The 14,832-nt window shown below is 40.3% G+C and overlaps 1 protein-coding gene across 1 annotated transcript in view; it reads right to left on the bottom strand.

The window, feature by feature from the left end:
* COL1A2 (collagen type I alpha 2 chain) overlaps nucleotides 1–14,832 on the bottom strand; it is a 35,024-nt gene that overhangs the window by 918 nt on the left and 19,274 nt on the right. The window contains exons 29-50 of the mRNA XM_054563920.1: nucleotides 13,992–14,036; nucleotides 12,693–12,791; nucleotides 11,391–11,498; nucleotides 10,679–10,732; nucleotides 9,692–9,745; nucleotides 8,915–8,968; nucleotides 8,764–8,817; nucleotides 8,560–8,667; nucleotides 8,118–8,171; nucleotides 6,939–6,992; nucleotides 5,796–5,957; nucleotides 4,961–5,068; nucleotides 4,188–4,295; nucleotides 3,737–3,790; nucleotides 3,545–3,652; nucleotides 3,349–3,402; nucleotides 2,850–2,957; nucleotides 2,323–2,376; nucleotides 2,100–2,207; nucleotides 1,517–1,769; nucleotides 914–1,098; nucleotides 12–254 (exon numbers count right to left, since the gene is read on the bottom strand). Of these exons, the coding sequence (XP_054419895.1) occupies nucleotides 12–254; nucleotides 914–1,098; nucleotides 1,517–1,769; nucleotides 2,100–2,207; nucleotides 2,323–2,376; nucleotides 2,850–2,957; nucleotides 3,349–3,402; nucleotides 3,545–3,652; nucleotides 3,737–3,790; nucleotides 4,188–4,295; nucleotides 4,961–5,068; nucleotides 5,796–5,957; nucleotides 6,939–6,992; nucleotides 8,118–8,171; nucleotides 8,560–8,667; nucleotides 8,764–8,817; nucleotides 8,915–8,968; nucleotides 9,692–9,745; nucleotides 10,679–10,732; nucleotides 11,391–11,498; nucleotides 12,693–12,791; nucleotides 13,992–14,036 (2,229 nt within the window). The remainder of the gene's footprint in view (nucleotides 1–11; nucleotides 255–913; nucleotides 1,099–1,516; nucleotides 1,770–2,099; nucleotides 2,208–2,322; nucleotides 2,377–2,849; nucleotides 2,958–3,348; nucleotides 3,403–3,544; nucleotides 3,653–3,736; nucleotides 3,791–4,187; nucleotides 4,296–4,960; nucleotides 5,069–5,795; nucleotides 5,958–6,938; nucleotides 6,993–8,117; nucleotides 8,172–8,559; nucleotides 8,668–8,763; nucleotides 8,818–8,914; nucleotides 8,969–9,691; nucleotides 9,746–10,678; nucleotides 10,733–11,390; nucleotides 11,499–12,692; nucleotides 12,792–13,991; nucleotides 14,037–14,832) is intronic.

Genomic DNA, 14,832 nt, shown 5'->3' on the forward strand with positions numbered 1-14,832 from the left:
CTATTACTTACAGAGCAGCCGTCTACAAGAACAGTGTAAGTGAACCTGCTGTTGCCCTCGGAAACAAGTTCAACATCATTGGAGCCTTGCAGGATGACAGACTTTTTCAGGTTGCCAGTTTCATCATCCATGTATGCAATGCTGTTCTTGCAGTGGTAGGTGATGTTTTGAGAGGCATGGTTGGCCAGCAGGCGCATGAAGGCAAGTTGGGTAGCCATTTCCTTGGTAGTTACTCCTTCAACATTGTATTCAAACTATAGAGAATAAGACAGAAATTTCCAGTTATGTCGAGAAGAACTCAGATACTAAGAGTCAAATTAAAAAAAAAAAAGTCTGGTATAGTGAAAAATAGTGGAGTCAGATCTGAACCTTAAGAAGAAGGCACTTTTAAAGGAAACAAAATTCAATTGTCATTGAAATATTAGTTACCTAGAAGGGACATAGGAACAACCAGGCTGAGTCACAGTCATCTCAGAAAGATACCTCTTTCAGGCAAGCCTTTTTGTGTATGTTTCTTATTTAGAATAAGAGAGCAAGGAGATATAAATGCGGACCTATTGCTTTTCTTGTAATTCCCACCAGTAGGCATTCAATAAAGTTGGTGAAAAGGTTGATTAAAAATTTAGAAAAGCTCATGTTCTGAAAAATACATATGCATGGCCAATATTCCTTCATACTAATGACATTAGTCAGTTTCTCCAGTGACTATCAGTTAAGTCAGATTTGAATAATAACTTGGAGTTATAGGGATATGTCCAATCAACCCATCTTTAATGTGTGATCTAATATAGAACTGGAACCCCCTAAAACAGCAGGTTCTTTTAAAAAGCTCATTTTGATAAAGGATTAAAAAACCAATAATCCTAATAAAATACTATTTAGTAAAGGTAGGAATGTTTGTAGGATTCCTCACCTGGGTACCACCATTGATAGTTTCTCCTAGCCAGATGTGCTTCTTAGCCTTGGAACTCCTGTACCAGTTCTTGGCTGGGATGTTTTCAGGTTGAGCCCGGATGCAGGTTTCGCCAGTAGAGAAATCACAGTATACTTTGATAGCATCCATAGTGCATCCTTGGTTAGGGTCAATCCAGTAGTAACCTTTTTTGAAAACAAGATTCCAACCATAAAACCTCTCACTGAGTGGACCATGATTTCTAATAATTACTAGTCAATGATTTTGATTCTCATAAGTACCATTTTTGATTGTAGTGTTAAATTATCTACACCACATTTGACAGGGAGAAGGAGGCTATTTTTGAAGATTACACAATTCCTCCTTCCCTCTCCTCCGTGAAAAATCAAATCAGAGTACATATTAACATGAAAGGGAAAAAAATTATATATATATATATATATGAAGAGAAGTTTGAGAATGGGTGATGGCTGGGAGAAAAAAAATGCTTCATTAATTGCATATGGCTACACATAGTGCAAATTTTACCCAGATACTTTTCACTCTGTCAGTGGGAATTGATTTTGTGAGACAGGTCAGACCAGCTTGGACATCTTGACCTACCACTGCTCCACTCTGGGTGGCTGAGTCTCAAGTCACGGCATGTGCGAGCTGGGTTCTTCCTAGAACCTTCAGGAGTAAGAAGAGTCTCAATCTGGTTGTTGAGAGATTTCAGAGTAGCATCAACTTCATAATCTTTGGGTCTGAGCGAAGGTGGTGAACGAGGCTGGTCAGCCCTGTAGAAGTCTCCATCAAATTCATAGCCACCACCACTTATGCCAGGAGGTCCAGGGGGACCAGGGGGACCAGGAGGGCCCTGCAAAGGAGCAAGTGAGAAAGAGGAGGCTTTGTATTTGGTGACACTGGAAGACATCAACAACAGCAGGTTTTCAGATGGGCACAACACAAAAGCGTGTTTCGTAAGTAAAAAAGAATCAAGCTTATGTGAATAAACAACTTGCTCCCAGGCAGACTAGCAGGGATGGGCTTAAGCAACTCATTATGTAGAGACCATGTTTACATGTGGTAGAAAGCATGTGGAAGCGGGGACTACTTTAATGTGTTGACATGGTTCTCTAGGTTTAGTCTGAAGAAAACATCCCTTAGGTCAGTGATGCTCTTTATTCTTTCCCCAAATAATACTTACCGCGGGACCTTGGCTACCCTGAGAGCCACGAATGCCAGCAGGTCCAACTGTACCAGGATGTCCGTTGCGACCGTCTTTGCCAGGGGGGCCACTAGGGCCAGCAGGGCCCTAGGGAAGAAGGACTGTGTGAACCAGTGAAAGCCCCACAAGAGAGCAGAGGCTTGGGGCTCACGGCCCGCCATGGGCTCTTTTTCAGAGATCAGTGTCTCTTAGATTGACCTACCCTAGGGCCAGCAGGACCCACAGGGCCGGGAGCACCTTGATCACCATGATGACCCTTTAAAGAGAAAACAAGAAAATCACATTTTCAGAACATGTGTCAATAAGTAGATTTAAAAAAACTGAATGGGAAACTTTAGTTTCAATAACTCTGGATTGAGAAAATTGAAACTGTAAAATGGGGCTCTTTTGTCCCATTATACCTATTATCTTCAATTATGTTTTTTCCTGCAAGCTATTTCAGCAGGGCAGTATTAGTCATTCCTCTAATTATATTTATTTTAAGTGGGGTTGAAGGACATTGTTACCAGGAGATTTTAATATATGTATATTTTTTATCTCCCTTAGCTCTCACCTTTTCTTGTTGGGATGAAATGGCATTATCTCCAAGAAATGAAGTTAGTCAGAGAATGGGAAATGAATAAGATGTAGGACATTTTAGAATAATAGCAGTGATAATCTGAGGAAGATCATTTTGAGTCGAAGGCCTTTAAGATCTGCATATATGCTGGGTGTCCACATTTTACTTACAGCAAGACCAGGAAGACCTTGTAATCCATTATGTCCTTTTAAGCCAGGAAGACCTCTGGGCCCCTTGTCACCAGGCTCTCCCTTATCACCTCGAATGCCTTGCGGGCCCTGTAAAGAGAGGACACAAAGGACGTTTACCTTTTTGGACAAATGATACTCTCTTTTCAACAAATATTGTGTACCCTGTTTATAAAGATAACCCAAGACATGCAAAGGTCTAAAAGCCATGTGCATGTTACTCTGTTACTCTCCTCTTGATTCGCTTTAGCTGAGCTGTCTGTAAGATTGGCTAGATCTTCCTGATTATTTAATACAAACAGGCAGATAAGATTTGAAATAGAAGAGATTTAAAAGCTATTTTTAGCAATTCTCAATATGGCCTAAATTTTAAAAATACATGTATAAAGTCTAGCCTATATGTTATTTATTTTTCTTCAAATGGTTGGTCTAGACTGCTCCTAAATGTGAATTTGTAAAGAAATCTTCCCCCTGTACATACACTAGGACCTCTTGGACCGACAGGACCTGTGGGACCAACAACACCAGCCGGACCCTGTGAATTGGAAAAGAAAAACACAAGTCACCAACATAGCCAAGATCGTCTTCCCAGGCCCCAACAAGTTCTCAAGTGTAGAGAGGTCAGAAGCAAAGCCTGTGGGGATGACAACACTGAGGGACTTGCATTTACAACTTACAGGTTCACCACGGTTTCCATGTTTGCCAGTGGGACCCACAGGGCCATGAGGACCAGGAGCACCCACAGCGCCAACGGGGCCAGCGTTGCCAGGGTAGCCACGCTCTCCCTACCAAAGGCAAAATGAAGCTTAGCGTTAACATGGCCTGTAGCTTAGTCACTTTTAAATTAGAAGATGAAGAGGTATACCAACCTTGTGTCCGGGTTGACCATCGCGGCCTGGGGGACCATCGTTCCCAGGGTTGCCCTGTGAAGACACCATGCCAGTGAAGACACTTAGTGAGGCTCCATAGGCCACAGACCCCAGAGTTTAGCTGTTCTGCCTTCATCACCCCCAGACCTCAGTAGTGAATTCCCTTCCAGACTGTTAATAATAGGAACAAGAGCTTGCCAACCTAGATCATTTTAGAGGTGTTTTTAATGTTTTGGCCAACTTTGAAGTATGCTATTTAAAGACCTATCCTCCATCCCAAGTTCTTTTTTTCTTATTTTTAATACTAGGCATGGTTAGTATCTGTGAATATTAGGGAGAAACAGACACTATGTTCAGAAAGTTGGAATAAGTGAACCTCAACTCAGGACACCCAGTAACACACAATGAAATATTGCTAGGCGGTATTTTACAAACCAAGCGTTGGACTCACATCACGACCGGCTTCACCAGGAGCACCGTTGACTCCAGGATTACCCACTGCACCAGGGGGACCACGGGCCCCTGGTGGACCTGAAATGCCGAGGGGTCCGGGCTCACCCTAAAAAGGCAGAAGACAAAACAGTATTGCTCTCATTGAGCTGACTGCCAATCTCAGCTTTCCAGAACAACCCTAGCCAGGAGCTTTCAGTTCGAAGAAAGAACGAAAATGAATAGACCGCAAAGTGGTTAAGTACTGCCATTAGTGCCATCCTCACCCTCCTCCTCCACACTTAGGATCGTCAGCTTTCTGTAGTTTTGGAATGTTCTCTGTATAAGGTGAGCCTAGTTTTATCTGAGAGCCCGAATGAAATGAATTCATAAAGTTGAGAGAGTTTATGGAAATGAGAGGGTTTCTAGTTGCTGTCACGTATAAGGTTTAATGGAATGATTCAGAACTTGCAGAGTTTCGTTCTTCCTACAGGATAAATGATGCCAGCATCTCATATTGCAGAGGAGTAAGTGCAATTAGAGCTTATATCATTCGTAAGCATGTTAAAAGAACAAAAATCATCCTGCATAATGTTAACTGTGTTTATCGCATGTGTCTAAGTAGGGTGGTATTAAAGCTTCTTAGATAAGTGACATGTGATCTGTACAAAGAAAATGCCATGAATAAAAAATCTTAAGCAGAGTTATTCAGTGATCAATCTGTCACATTTGAAGTGGCAGCTTTTAAAATCCTTTATTATGTTAATGCGAGTAAGAATGGTGTCAAATACTCACCACTGCTCCGGCAGCACCTGGTAGACCACGTTCACCTCTAGAGCCTGGAAGACCCAGGATACCAGGAGCACCAAGGAGACCCTGAGGACCGGGGGTGCCAGGAGGTCCCTGAACAAGATGAAAAATACTGAGTGTTACTGGGAAAGACCACAGGTGATAACACAGGTTGGCTTGAGGATTGTGAAAATGAGCTATCCTCAGTTTAGAACACATCCTCCTATTAGCAGGACATATCTTGGGGTGTCTTTTCTCTGGTGATGACAGTAAGTTTCCATCTTGGCATGCATAGTTTTGTGCCTAGTTCCTTCTTGAGACCAATGGAACAACATTTAAAAATATGTGGTTGAAATTAATGAAGCCCTCTAAGATTATGGAATAGAATTTATATAGAATTTTTGCCAGGAAGCAAATTTTGACCTTGGCATCTAACTGAACCAGGTCTATTAAAGGCACATTTCAGAGTAGCAATAATAGCAGATGATGCGTGTTTAAAGCATCGGGCGATTACCGAGATCAGGTAACGCGTGGTGGGATGACCACTGCAATGGGTTCTGTTCTAATCCCCGTAACACTAAGGTGCTCTCAACAGCTTAAAGGGCTGTTTTGGTAAAACAGCAAGTTTTCTCATTTTCTGTCATGCCCATCTAGTGCCTTAGAAGCTCCTGCGGAAGCTATGACACCTCAATATCTGTTAGACAGGTTTCCTGGCTCAACTGGGCTTTACTTGAGAGCCTGCAGTACTCATCCACAAACATACACCATTTAAAGATTTGTGTAAGGGCTTGTTTTGACTACAGCACGAGGAATTAAGAAACAGGAGTTTCAAATCACTTACAGCAGCACCAGTCTCTCCAGAAGGACCCTTTTCACCAGCAAAGCCAGGGGGCCCGCTTGCACCTGTTTCTCCCGTTCGGCCAACTGGACCTTGGTCACCACGAGGCCCACGAATTCCTTCTTTACCAGCAGCACCAGGGGGACCAGGAGGGCCAGTGATACCCTGTGGGCAAATGTACAAGCTCATGTACTTTCTGTTAATCATCATGGACTTGGAAGAGAGCAGGTGAAATTCTTGATATTAAGATGCAGGGTGAAGCAACAAAATAATATCCTGGTCATTTGTGGGAAAGGTTTAGACTTTTTAACATTCTTTCTTATAGAAAGAAGCATCTCCCATTCTTCCTTCTCCTGTGACTGTAACAGAGGAAACAGAGGCAGAAGCTGTGGCAAATGTCTGGGAGGGAAAGCATTGCTGTAGTACCAGCAACCTGGCAGATTGGAACTGTGTGACGTTATAAAAGTTGGTTGTAAATGAATGGGACCTTGGGTATCGGAGGACTCTAGCGATCTCTTTTTGAAAGAAACCAATACTGGCATTTTGTTCATAAATGAGGAATCACATATGTTCTCAGTGAGCTTTAATTAAATGCCTATGGGGAATGAAGATTTTTCTGTTATGATCCTACAAAAGGATTCCAAAAAATCAACATCTTTGCTATCTTTTCCCCTTGAAACCTTAACTGGAAGACTTAAGCCTTAGTAATTAATTAAATTCTCTGGAGTCCTGACAGAAGAGTCTGAATCAGAATTAAATTAGAGGCCAAACCACCTTTAAATTCTGGAACAATTATACCTTAACAATGGAGGCAGAATGTTGGCCATAAAGGGTAATTAGATACGGAACTATTTGATATGTGAGTAAAACTGTTCTGTTTTTTAATTTTTAACAACAACAACAAAAAAACACATGTCCTTACAGGGAAACTTGTATTCATATGAATAAAATCCTCTTAAACTGATATCATAAAATATAATTTGTGATGATTTTGCTTTACTGGTTCAGGAAAACTGACTGCAGACTAGGAAAGTAGTAGCTAAATATTCGTAGCATATTTTTATAGAGTTCCTTCCCAGTCTCCCAGCAGAGGCCGAGTCTTTTGACTAGAGTAAATGCAGACATATTTTGAAGTGATTTACTTACACTGGGTCCAGGAGGACCAGTACGTCCAGCAGCACCAGGGAAACCAGTCATGCCCTAAGAACCAAGTACATTAAAATTCCATATTAAAATCCTACAATCAACACCAACTTTAAATATTTGGGTAAAATTGAAATTTCTCTTCTGATAAATCCCCAATACATGTGACAAGGGATGGACCAAGGAGTAGGCAGTGGCAGAGTCACATAGGTGTTATTTTATCAGGACCCCAAGGTCCTCCTTCTCTTCTGTCTTCCTCACCAGCATGCCCCCAGTTGCAACACCCATATTTTGTATCAAAGTTCTTTTCTTAAAATAATTTTTTAAAGTCAGTTTTTTATTTTTTAAAAGATTTATTCAATTATTTATTTTTAGAGAGAGGGAACAGGAGGGAGAAAGAGAGGGAGACAAACATCAATGTGTGGTTGCCTCTCACGCACCCCGTACTGGGGACCTGGCCTGCAACCCAGGCATGTGCTCTGACTGGGAATCAAACCAGCAACCCTTTGGTTTGCAGGCCAGTGCTCCAGCCAGGGCTGCATTAAAGTTCTGATGGTCCTTTTCGAAATGTTAACATATTATCTAATGATTGTAAGAGAAAGAAGATAAGACACTATGCCATTATTATACATTGATGTGTATATATTAATAACTATCTTAACCACCTGGCTAGGTGCTTGGAGAGTGGATGCTGAATAAGTAATTTTGTTTACAGAGGAAGGTCCAACAAAAGACTGAGTATTAACTGTTGTCCGGTGAAAGGCAGAGGGGGTCAAAGCAGTTCATTGTTGGGGAGCTCTGGGTCTCTGGGGAGCTGGTGTGCCAGCACTGGACACCAAGGGAAAGGATGTGGCCAGGCAGAGGAGGGGAGGCATCAACAAGAGGATAAAGGTACCAAAAACTGTTTTACCCATTTCACAATTCAATGACCAGGGCTTAATTTTGATTATTACCTCAAGTAAGGTGGTAGCAACACATGCAATGCTGAGGTACACCTGGGAGTGAGCTCACGTCCCATGAACCTGACCTTAATTTCAATATCACAATTTCTCTGAATGAGTTAACTTGAATCTTGAGCGTTTCCTCATTTATTCCAAATTTACCAAAAATTCCAAACTTTCAAGTTGACCCTATTAGATTTTGAAGAAAGAAAAGCTTTCAGAGTCCATTTTAAATACTCACAGGGGGGCCACCATCACCGCGACTTCCAGCAGGACCAGGGGCGCCATTTGGACCCTAAATGGAAATAAGCAAACAAAAAGATGGGTTCCAATCACAAAACAATTCCTACAAATGTCATTCTTTTCTTTAAAGGGATCATTTCCATGTCTATCAGAAGCAAATCCAAGAATTAAAAGTTATCATCTGTGTCAAATAAAATAATCTAAATGTTTTGGCTTCAATATTACTACCCTATGGGATTATCAAAAAAGTAAGGTAATATAAATGAGATTTTTACAAATTGTAAAGCCAGAATGCAAATGTTAATTCTTATTTTTAGAATCATCTCCTATCTGGCTTATTCCTTGGTGTGTATAGTAGGTATGTGATTGATGTATATGGAATTAAAAGATTTCATGGGCAGCTACAAAGTCTGTACTGATCACCAGTGAATTCAACTTACAGATGGTCCAGCAGCTCCAACAGGGCCTGTGGGACCAACAGGACCATTTTCACCCTTGGGCCCTCTGGTTCCTTTCTCTCCTTTAGCACCAGGTTGACCAGCAGCACCCTGTTGGAAAGGAATGGTTTTATAGTTCACGTATTCCAATTCACTCAGTTCTCATTTGGGATTTTTTCAGATTAACCTTCATTACATGATACTCACAGCAGGACCAGCAAATCCATTGGGACCAGCGGGACCAACCTCACCACGTTCACCCTAGGTGGAAGGAGGGATTTAAAAATGTCTTAACAATCTTAGAATCACCAATGTCTAAAAGTTATGAATATCCAAGATGACCCAAGTTTCCACTTACAGGGCTACCTCGAGGACCAGCAGGACCAGCAGGACCATGAGCTCCAGCCTCACCCTATGATGGGACCAAAGAGGAATTCAATTAGTTAATGTGCCTCACACAAATGCCCACAGAGGTAGATGGAGAGTAACAGTGGTAGACAGTTGTCCCTTGTCAGAGTTTGGAGTTGCATCGGGAGAGATAACTAATGTATATCTATCTCACAGAGCAAAATGAAGTGGATTCCTACTCTGCTTGATGTTTGTATTCATCTTGGGGGTTAAAGTGGAATTGGTCATACACCTGCAAAACCTCTATACATCAGTGCCTACAATACCAGGAGGAGGACTTTTTAGTTTTTAGATCAACACAGGGTTGATCCACATGCTGCAATCTGTGCAATACAATGAATAAAGCCTATTTTAAGAGTTTGATGTGAAATGAGCAAATGAGCACACTATGTATTTTATTGATTTTTTTTAAACAATCGAAAGCTTTGAGGAGGCTCAGTGTATTAGGATATTTTTAACGGGCACAGAGTGAGACTTTAAAACAGATGATAGGGATTAAAATGTAGATCAGATAGGTGGCATGTCTATAGGAAGGGAAAGAGAACTTCAAACACTCAGTGTCAGTTTCTTGCTGCCCCATCACAACACATACGTTTTTAAATAAGTGGGTTTAAAACCAAGCTGTAAAAAAGAATTGCTGGGGCTTTAGGGGACTAAGGCAGGCAGGGAATTTTAGATACTGCTGTTGGCTTAGAGAGCTGCAACTCAGTGGAAAATGCATGCTTACCCGGTCACCAGCGGCTCCAGCAGGACCAGGGGCACCCACGGCACCTGGAGGACCCTAGTACCAAAAAGGAAACAAGTCTTAGTAATAACATTCCCATACCACCAAAAGTGACCCTTGCTATTCCCTCCTGCTGTGCTTAAACGGTGACTGAACGCTTTTACTGCACATTCTGGGGGCGGGGTGGCGGCAGCGTGCATCCAGAAAGCCTTTGATGCATTTCAGTTCTAACTATCAAGACTATGAGAAGCCACTCTCAGGAGGATACTCTCCAGTGGCAAAGGTTCTGGAAATGTGTAGGGCAAGGGAAGGAATTAGGGAGATCTGAACTCTCTGCCCTTGTCAAATTCCCTGGAGAGCAGTGGGTGGCCTTGTTTGGAACTGTTAGGACTGTGGGATTCAGAGAAAGGACTATTATGAACGTGCTGTGACGAGTTATCAGCTCTGAGAGAGAGAGGAGAAGGGACCAAAGTAGCTTATGGCCTGGAAGAGCCAGGATGCCAACACTGTGGGTGTGGTTATGCACCTTTTGGGATTATCTCTGGCATCTCCATGGCACTAACAGCTAATCTTTGGGACTGCTCTTTGAGTGAACTTTTTAAGGCATATATTTAAATACAGAGGATCCTGTTAGGGGTTCTGGCTTCTTAAAATATATTGTTTTTTTCTAAAGCCCTATAATAACGTCAGCAATCCTTTCAAGTTCCATTAACCCCAGAGTTTTTGGTTTGTAGTTTTTACTTGGTTCAGGTAACAAAGAAGAAGGTAGAAAATTCAGGCTAGGATTTTCAAAGGGGAAAGTCCTGTTGACTTTTTTTTTTCCCAGAACATGTAAAATATCATTAATCATAGATCCAGGAAGGAATGGTATACTCCTTTACTAAGCTCGAATCCTTTTGTTGTTTCTCCTTTGCAAAGCTTCTCAACTCCGAGTGAGAGACGAAAAGAGATAATCTAAGTACCAACAAACAAAAACGCAGGTTTACTCACACGAGCACCGTCTCTGCCTGTGCTCCCAACTTCACCTCTGAGGCCAGTTTCACCCTGAAAATATAAACCATGAGCAGCTTTTTGTTTCCTGACCAAATTTCTGAATCTAAAGTGTTTTCACAGAAAATGCTACAATACCTCAGTCATTTAAAGTCTTTAGTAATGCCTTGAGTCCCTACCATTCTACAGGATGTTGAATTGAGGAATTTAAGAAAAGGAAAAATAATCAGGGACACTTCCAGATTATCATGAAATATTCTTTTCTAATTTTTATAACCCCCCCAAAGCATAATGAAGCCAAGTCTAAATGTGTGTGGACAGAATTTTAAGGCAACACCAGAGAGGGCTTCGGTGCCCAGTCACTCCTATGGCATAACTAATGCGGCAGCACGGTTGACAGCTGTTCAATATAGTTTCTTGCCATTAATTAGGGCAGGATGAGGCATTATTGTTAGTGGCATTAAAATGAGCCTCATGTATTACTCAACACCATCTGTTTGTGTGAAATTCCATAGTAGGAAGGAATTTTGCCAGATCAGTGAGTTTAGAAATGCGTAGGTGCTACGTGGCAGAGGGAAATATACATACATAGGTATCAAAATGCTACCCGATCACCTGCCAAGAACTGTAAAAAAATTGGGCAGCCTTGTGCTGCCTTCTTGCCAGAGTTCATCAACAATATGGATTAAAATTCAACAGCGGAAGGGGATACCTTTTCTCCTTTGCCCCCAGGGATGCCAGCAGCGCCTCTCTCTCCGGGGAGTCCACCAGGACCAGGTGCACCAGCAGTGCCTGGGGCACCCACGGCACCCGGTTCACCCTTGGATCAAACACACATGAAATCCATTATTTCAGCAGCAAGAGAAGAAAATGAAAACTCAAACTCTTGAAGGATTCCAATTTAAACATTTAATAGACAGCATTATTGCCTACTTAGAGACATGCAGGAGGGCTGTGGAAGGAGGGAGAAGGTAACGGAGGGAGACGCTATTAGGACATGGTGATTGAGAGAAGAAGGTAGGGAGAGCGGGTGCTGGGATTTCTCCATTGCCCGCCCCCTGCCCTCTGAAAGGAGGGGCAGCAGGGGAAAGAAAAGGATAGGCTAATGGAAGGCAGACATTGGGAAATACTTGCCCACCAACATTTTTCAAGAATGTCTTTTAAGCCACACAGGGAATATGGAAAGACACCTTACCAACTGAGGAGATGTTTACATTTTAATCTCCTTAAGAGTGGGCACTATAGCTTCCCTATTTAATGTAAATCTTTATAATCTCACATACTTAAAGCCTGTTGACTGGCTTCTGGGATGAAACTCTCTGAAAGTACTACCTCACAGAACCATGTTTACTCTCTGTTTTCTACTCTCCCTCTTAGCTGGTTTTTATTTTTTTCCCCAATATCCTTCCACATACCAAAATAGCCTTTTGCAGTTATTCTTTACATTTTTTCCCTTAAAGGTAAAAATCAAAAGTAAAATCAGTTGCCTACTCGTTATTGGGGTTGAAGTGATCCGTTTTTAAAAAATGTACAATTTCACTTATTTTAAATTCTAGACCACAGATTCTGTTTTGAAACACAAATTTTCAGGCTTATGTTTTTGGGGTGAATGTACTGTCCAATCAATTTATATCATTATAAATTCTCTTATTAAAATTTAGACTACTTTTTGAAATTTTACTTTATGAAGCAGGATATTGAGGTCAAAGTTTGCCCTCTAAAAATAGTGTCCAAATGTATCTGATGTTTCTAGATTAAAACAGAAGTGTAAACAATGTGATGAAAGAAGAGTGGAGACCCATACTAATTCATTTATGTGTGTAGAACACTGGGATTTCCTTGTTTTAGAATAATTCAGGTCCACTGGAATCTGGTTGTCATATACTGAGATGGACATCATCATAGAACTGAAAATAAACAGGTACTCTGCAAAGCAATTCATTTACTATTTAAAGGACCTACTTATTCTAGAGTATAGTGGGCCAAATCAGCAACATATAACACAATATTTTACCTTGTTTCCCTCAGGCCCGGGGGGTCCAGAAGGACCTCGGCTTCCAATAGGACCAGAAGGACCAACAGCACCACTTTCACCTGGGGGACCACGCTCCCCCTGTAAAAAAAAGCATGAAAAGAAGTGTTGTTCTGTTCATGATTTTCAGAGACACTGTTTTACATGTCAGAGTTCACACTTGTTGAGCTTTTGAACCCTGATTCTGCCACTGATAAGCAAATCAGAATTATTGTTCCTTAATTTCTCTACTAGTAAAATGAAGGGTTGGGGTTAGATAATCTCTAAAGTCTCATTCAGCTCTAACATTCTGTAACTACAACTCCAAAATTTGTTGCTCCTGGAGTATAATACTGAACGTTTGGAGTTCATTTCCTTTTTTCTGTTTGTTTGCTTGGTTTTTGTTTGTTTGTTTGTTTTTTTGCTTTTGTTTTGGGTGGTGATAGATCCATAGGCAAAAAGAGATGTCAGTTATGCCTAGTAGTCAAAGGGAAATATTGTGTCATTTTAGGTGAAAAGCAATGCTAGGTGTAAATAAGATTAAATATTATCTTACCTATGCTCCCTTTTTACAATTGCATGCAACAGAGATGTAACAGTTACAATATTTAACAGAGGAAACATACATATGTACGTGCATATATATTTGTGTGTCTATCTATCTAAATATCCCCCAATTTGCATGTAAATATCATTATGACATAACATTCTATGGTACAGAATATTTAACAAATAAGTCCACATTGCAGCTTTTTGAAGTCCCTTGTTCTAAGTTGGTCCTATGCTGTATGATACTAAATTTGTTTGGGTATCCTAGATAAATGCTAACTAGCCACTTAACAGGTCACTTTAGGTGCAAGCTAATCATTTCAGTTATTCTAATCACAGACAAACTAAATACACTTGTTAATTTATTTATTTGTAAGAGGAGACTCACGATTTCAGCTTTAGACTTTGAATATTAGTGTGCATTGCAAAAATTGACTTTAAATCTTAGTAAGATATTATTTTTCCTTGGCTAAGTTTGAGCCACTGTCATAAATATATCATGTTTGTCTCTGTAAATCACTGAATATAATATATATAAATTAGTTCATTTATGTTTCTTCTAATTGTGTCCTTTTTTTAGTAAGAAATATGATCAATTAAATAAAAAAGTCTATCAATTCTGAACTCAAATGCTGCCTACAGATTATGTTTGATGACCAAAGAGTGTCAGGAACTTGTTGCGAGGTCATCAATAGTTTATAGGAGAACACAGCACATCCAGGAGTTCATGAAGGTTAGTTAAGTAATACTTACTCTTGGACCAGCAGGACCAGGGAGTCCAAATTCACCAGGGAGACCCTAGACAAGACAGGAAAATCAATAAAGTATGAAATTTATGTATGTTCTCTAAATCTACTTATTATATTTAAACACATTTTAGAGGAGTGAAAATTAAACCAGATAGGACCTACCTACATGAGTATACAAGTATGCTGGCTATTAGAAAAAGTGAGAATCTCATTGATCAAAGCTTTATTTATCCTAGAATTTGGTATCAGGAAATTTATATTTCTCATTAGTTAGTTTATTGCTTTCAAAAAAGTGACCAAACCAGACTATCTCCTTTGATAATATGATAAATAATGATGAAGAGTATCAGACATTGCCTATTTTTAGCTATATAACAGACTTTTTAAAATTGAAATGACCATATTATGCACATTACCTAGTTAAATTGCATACCCAAGTGTATCTCCTTTATCACTGACCAGCTGTCTCCTTAATGTGCCCCACTGTTGACAGAGGAGACCAGGCCACATAATGTAACTGAATTGAGAAACATTCATCACAATTACAGAGAAAATGGCTCAGAACTCATGCTCTGATTGTGGATCTCAGTATCATGTGTGAATGCCAAGGAAAACATTAAACGTGATTTTTCATGGTCTACTTTGATGAAAAATCAATGTGTTTACTTTTTCACTATAGAGAAGGACATAATTTATATTTTAACATTACCAAGAACAATACAAAAAAAATAAGGCTATTAAGTGTAATGTTCATCAGTTCATTTTATTTCCGCAGTGCGATGTTTCATTCAACCCTTAAAACAAAGTAATTTGAACAAAATTGGGTAACTTTGTTCATTCTTTTT

The sequence above is a fragment of the Pteronotus mesoamericanus genome, unplaced genomic scaffold, assembly GCF_021234165.1.
Source record: "Pteronotus mesoamericanus isolate MK-2021 breed Mesoamerican mustached bat unplaced genomic scaffold, CSHL_Meso_final scaffold_85, whole genome shotgun sequence".
Lineage (NCBI taxonomy): Eukaryota > Metazoa > Chordata > Mammalia > Chiroptera > Mormoopidae > Pteronotus > Pteronotus mesoamericanus.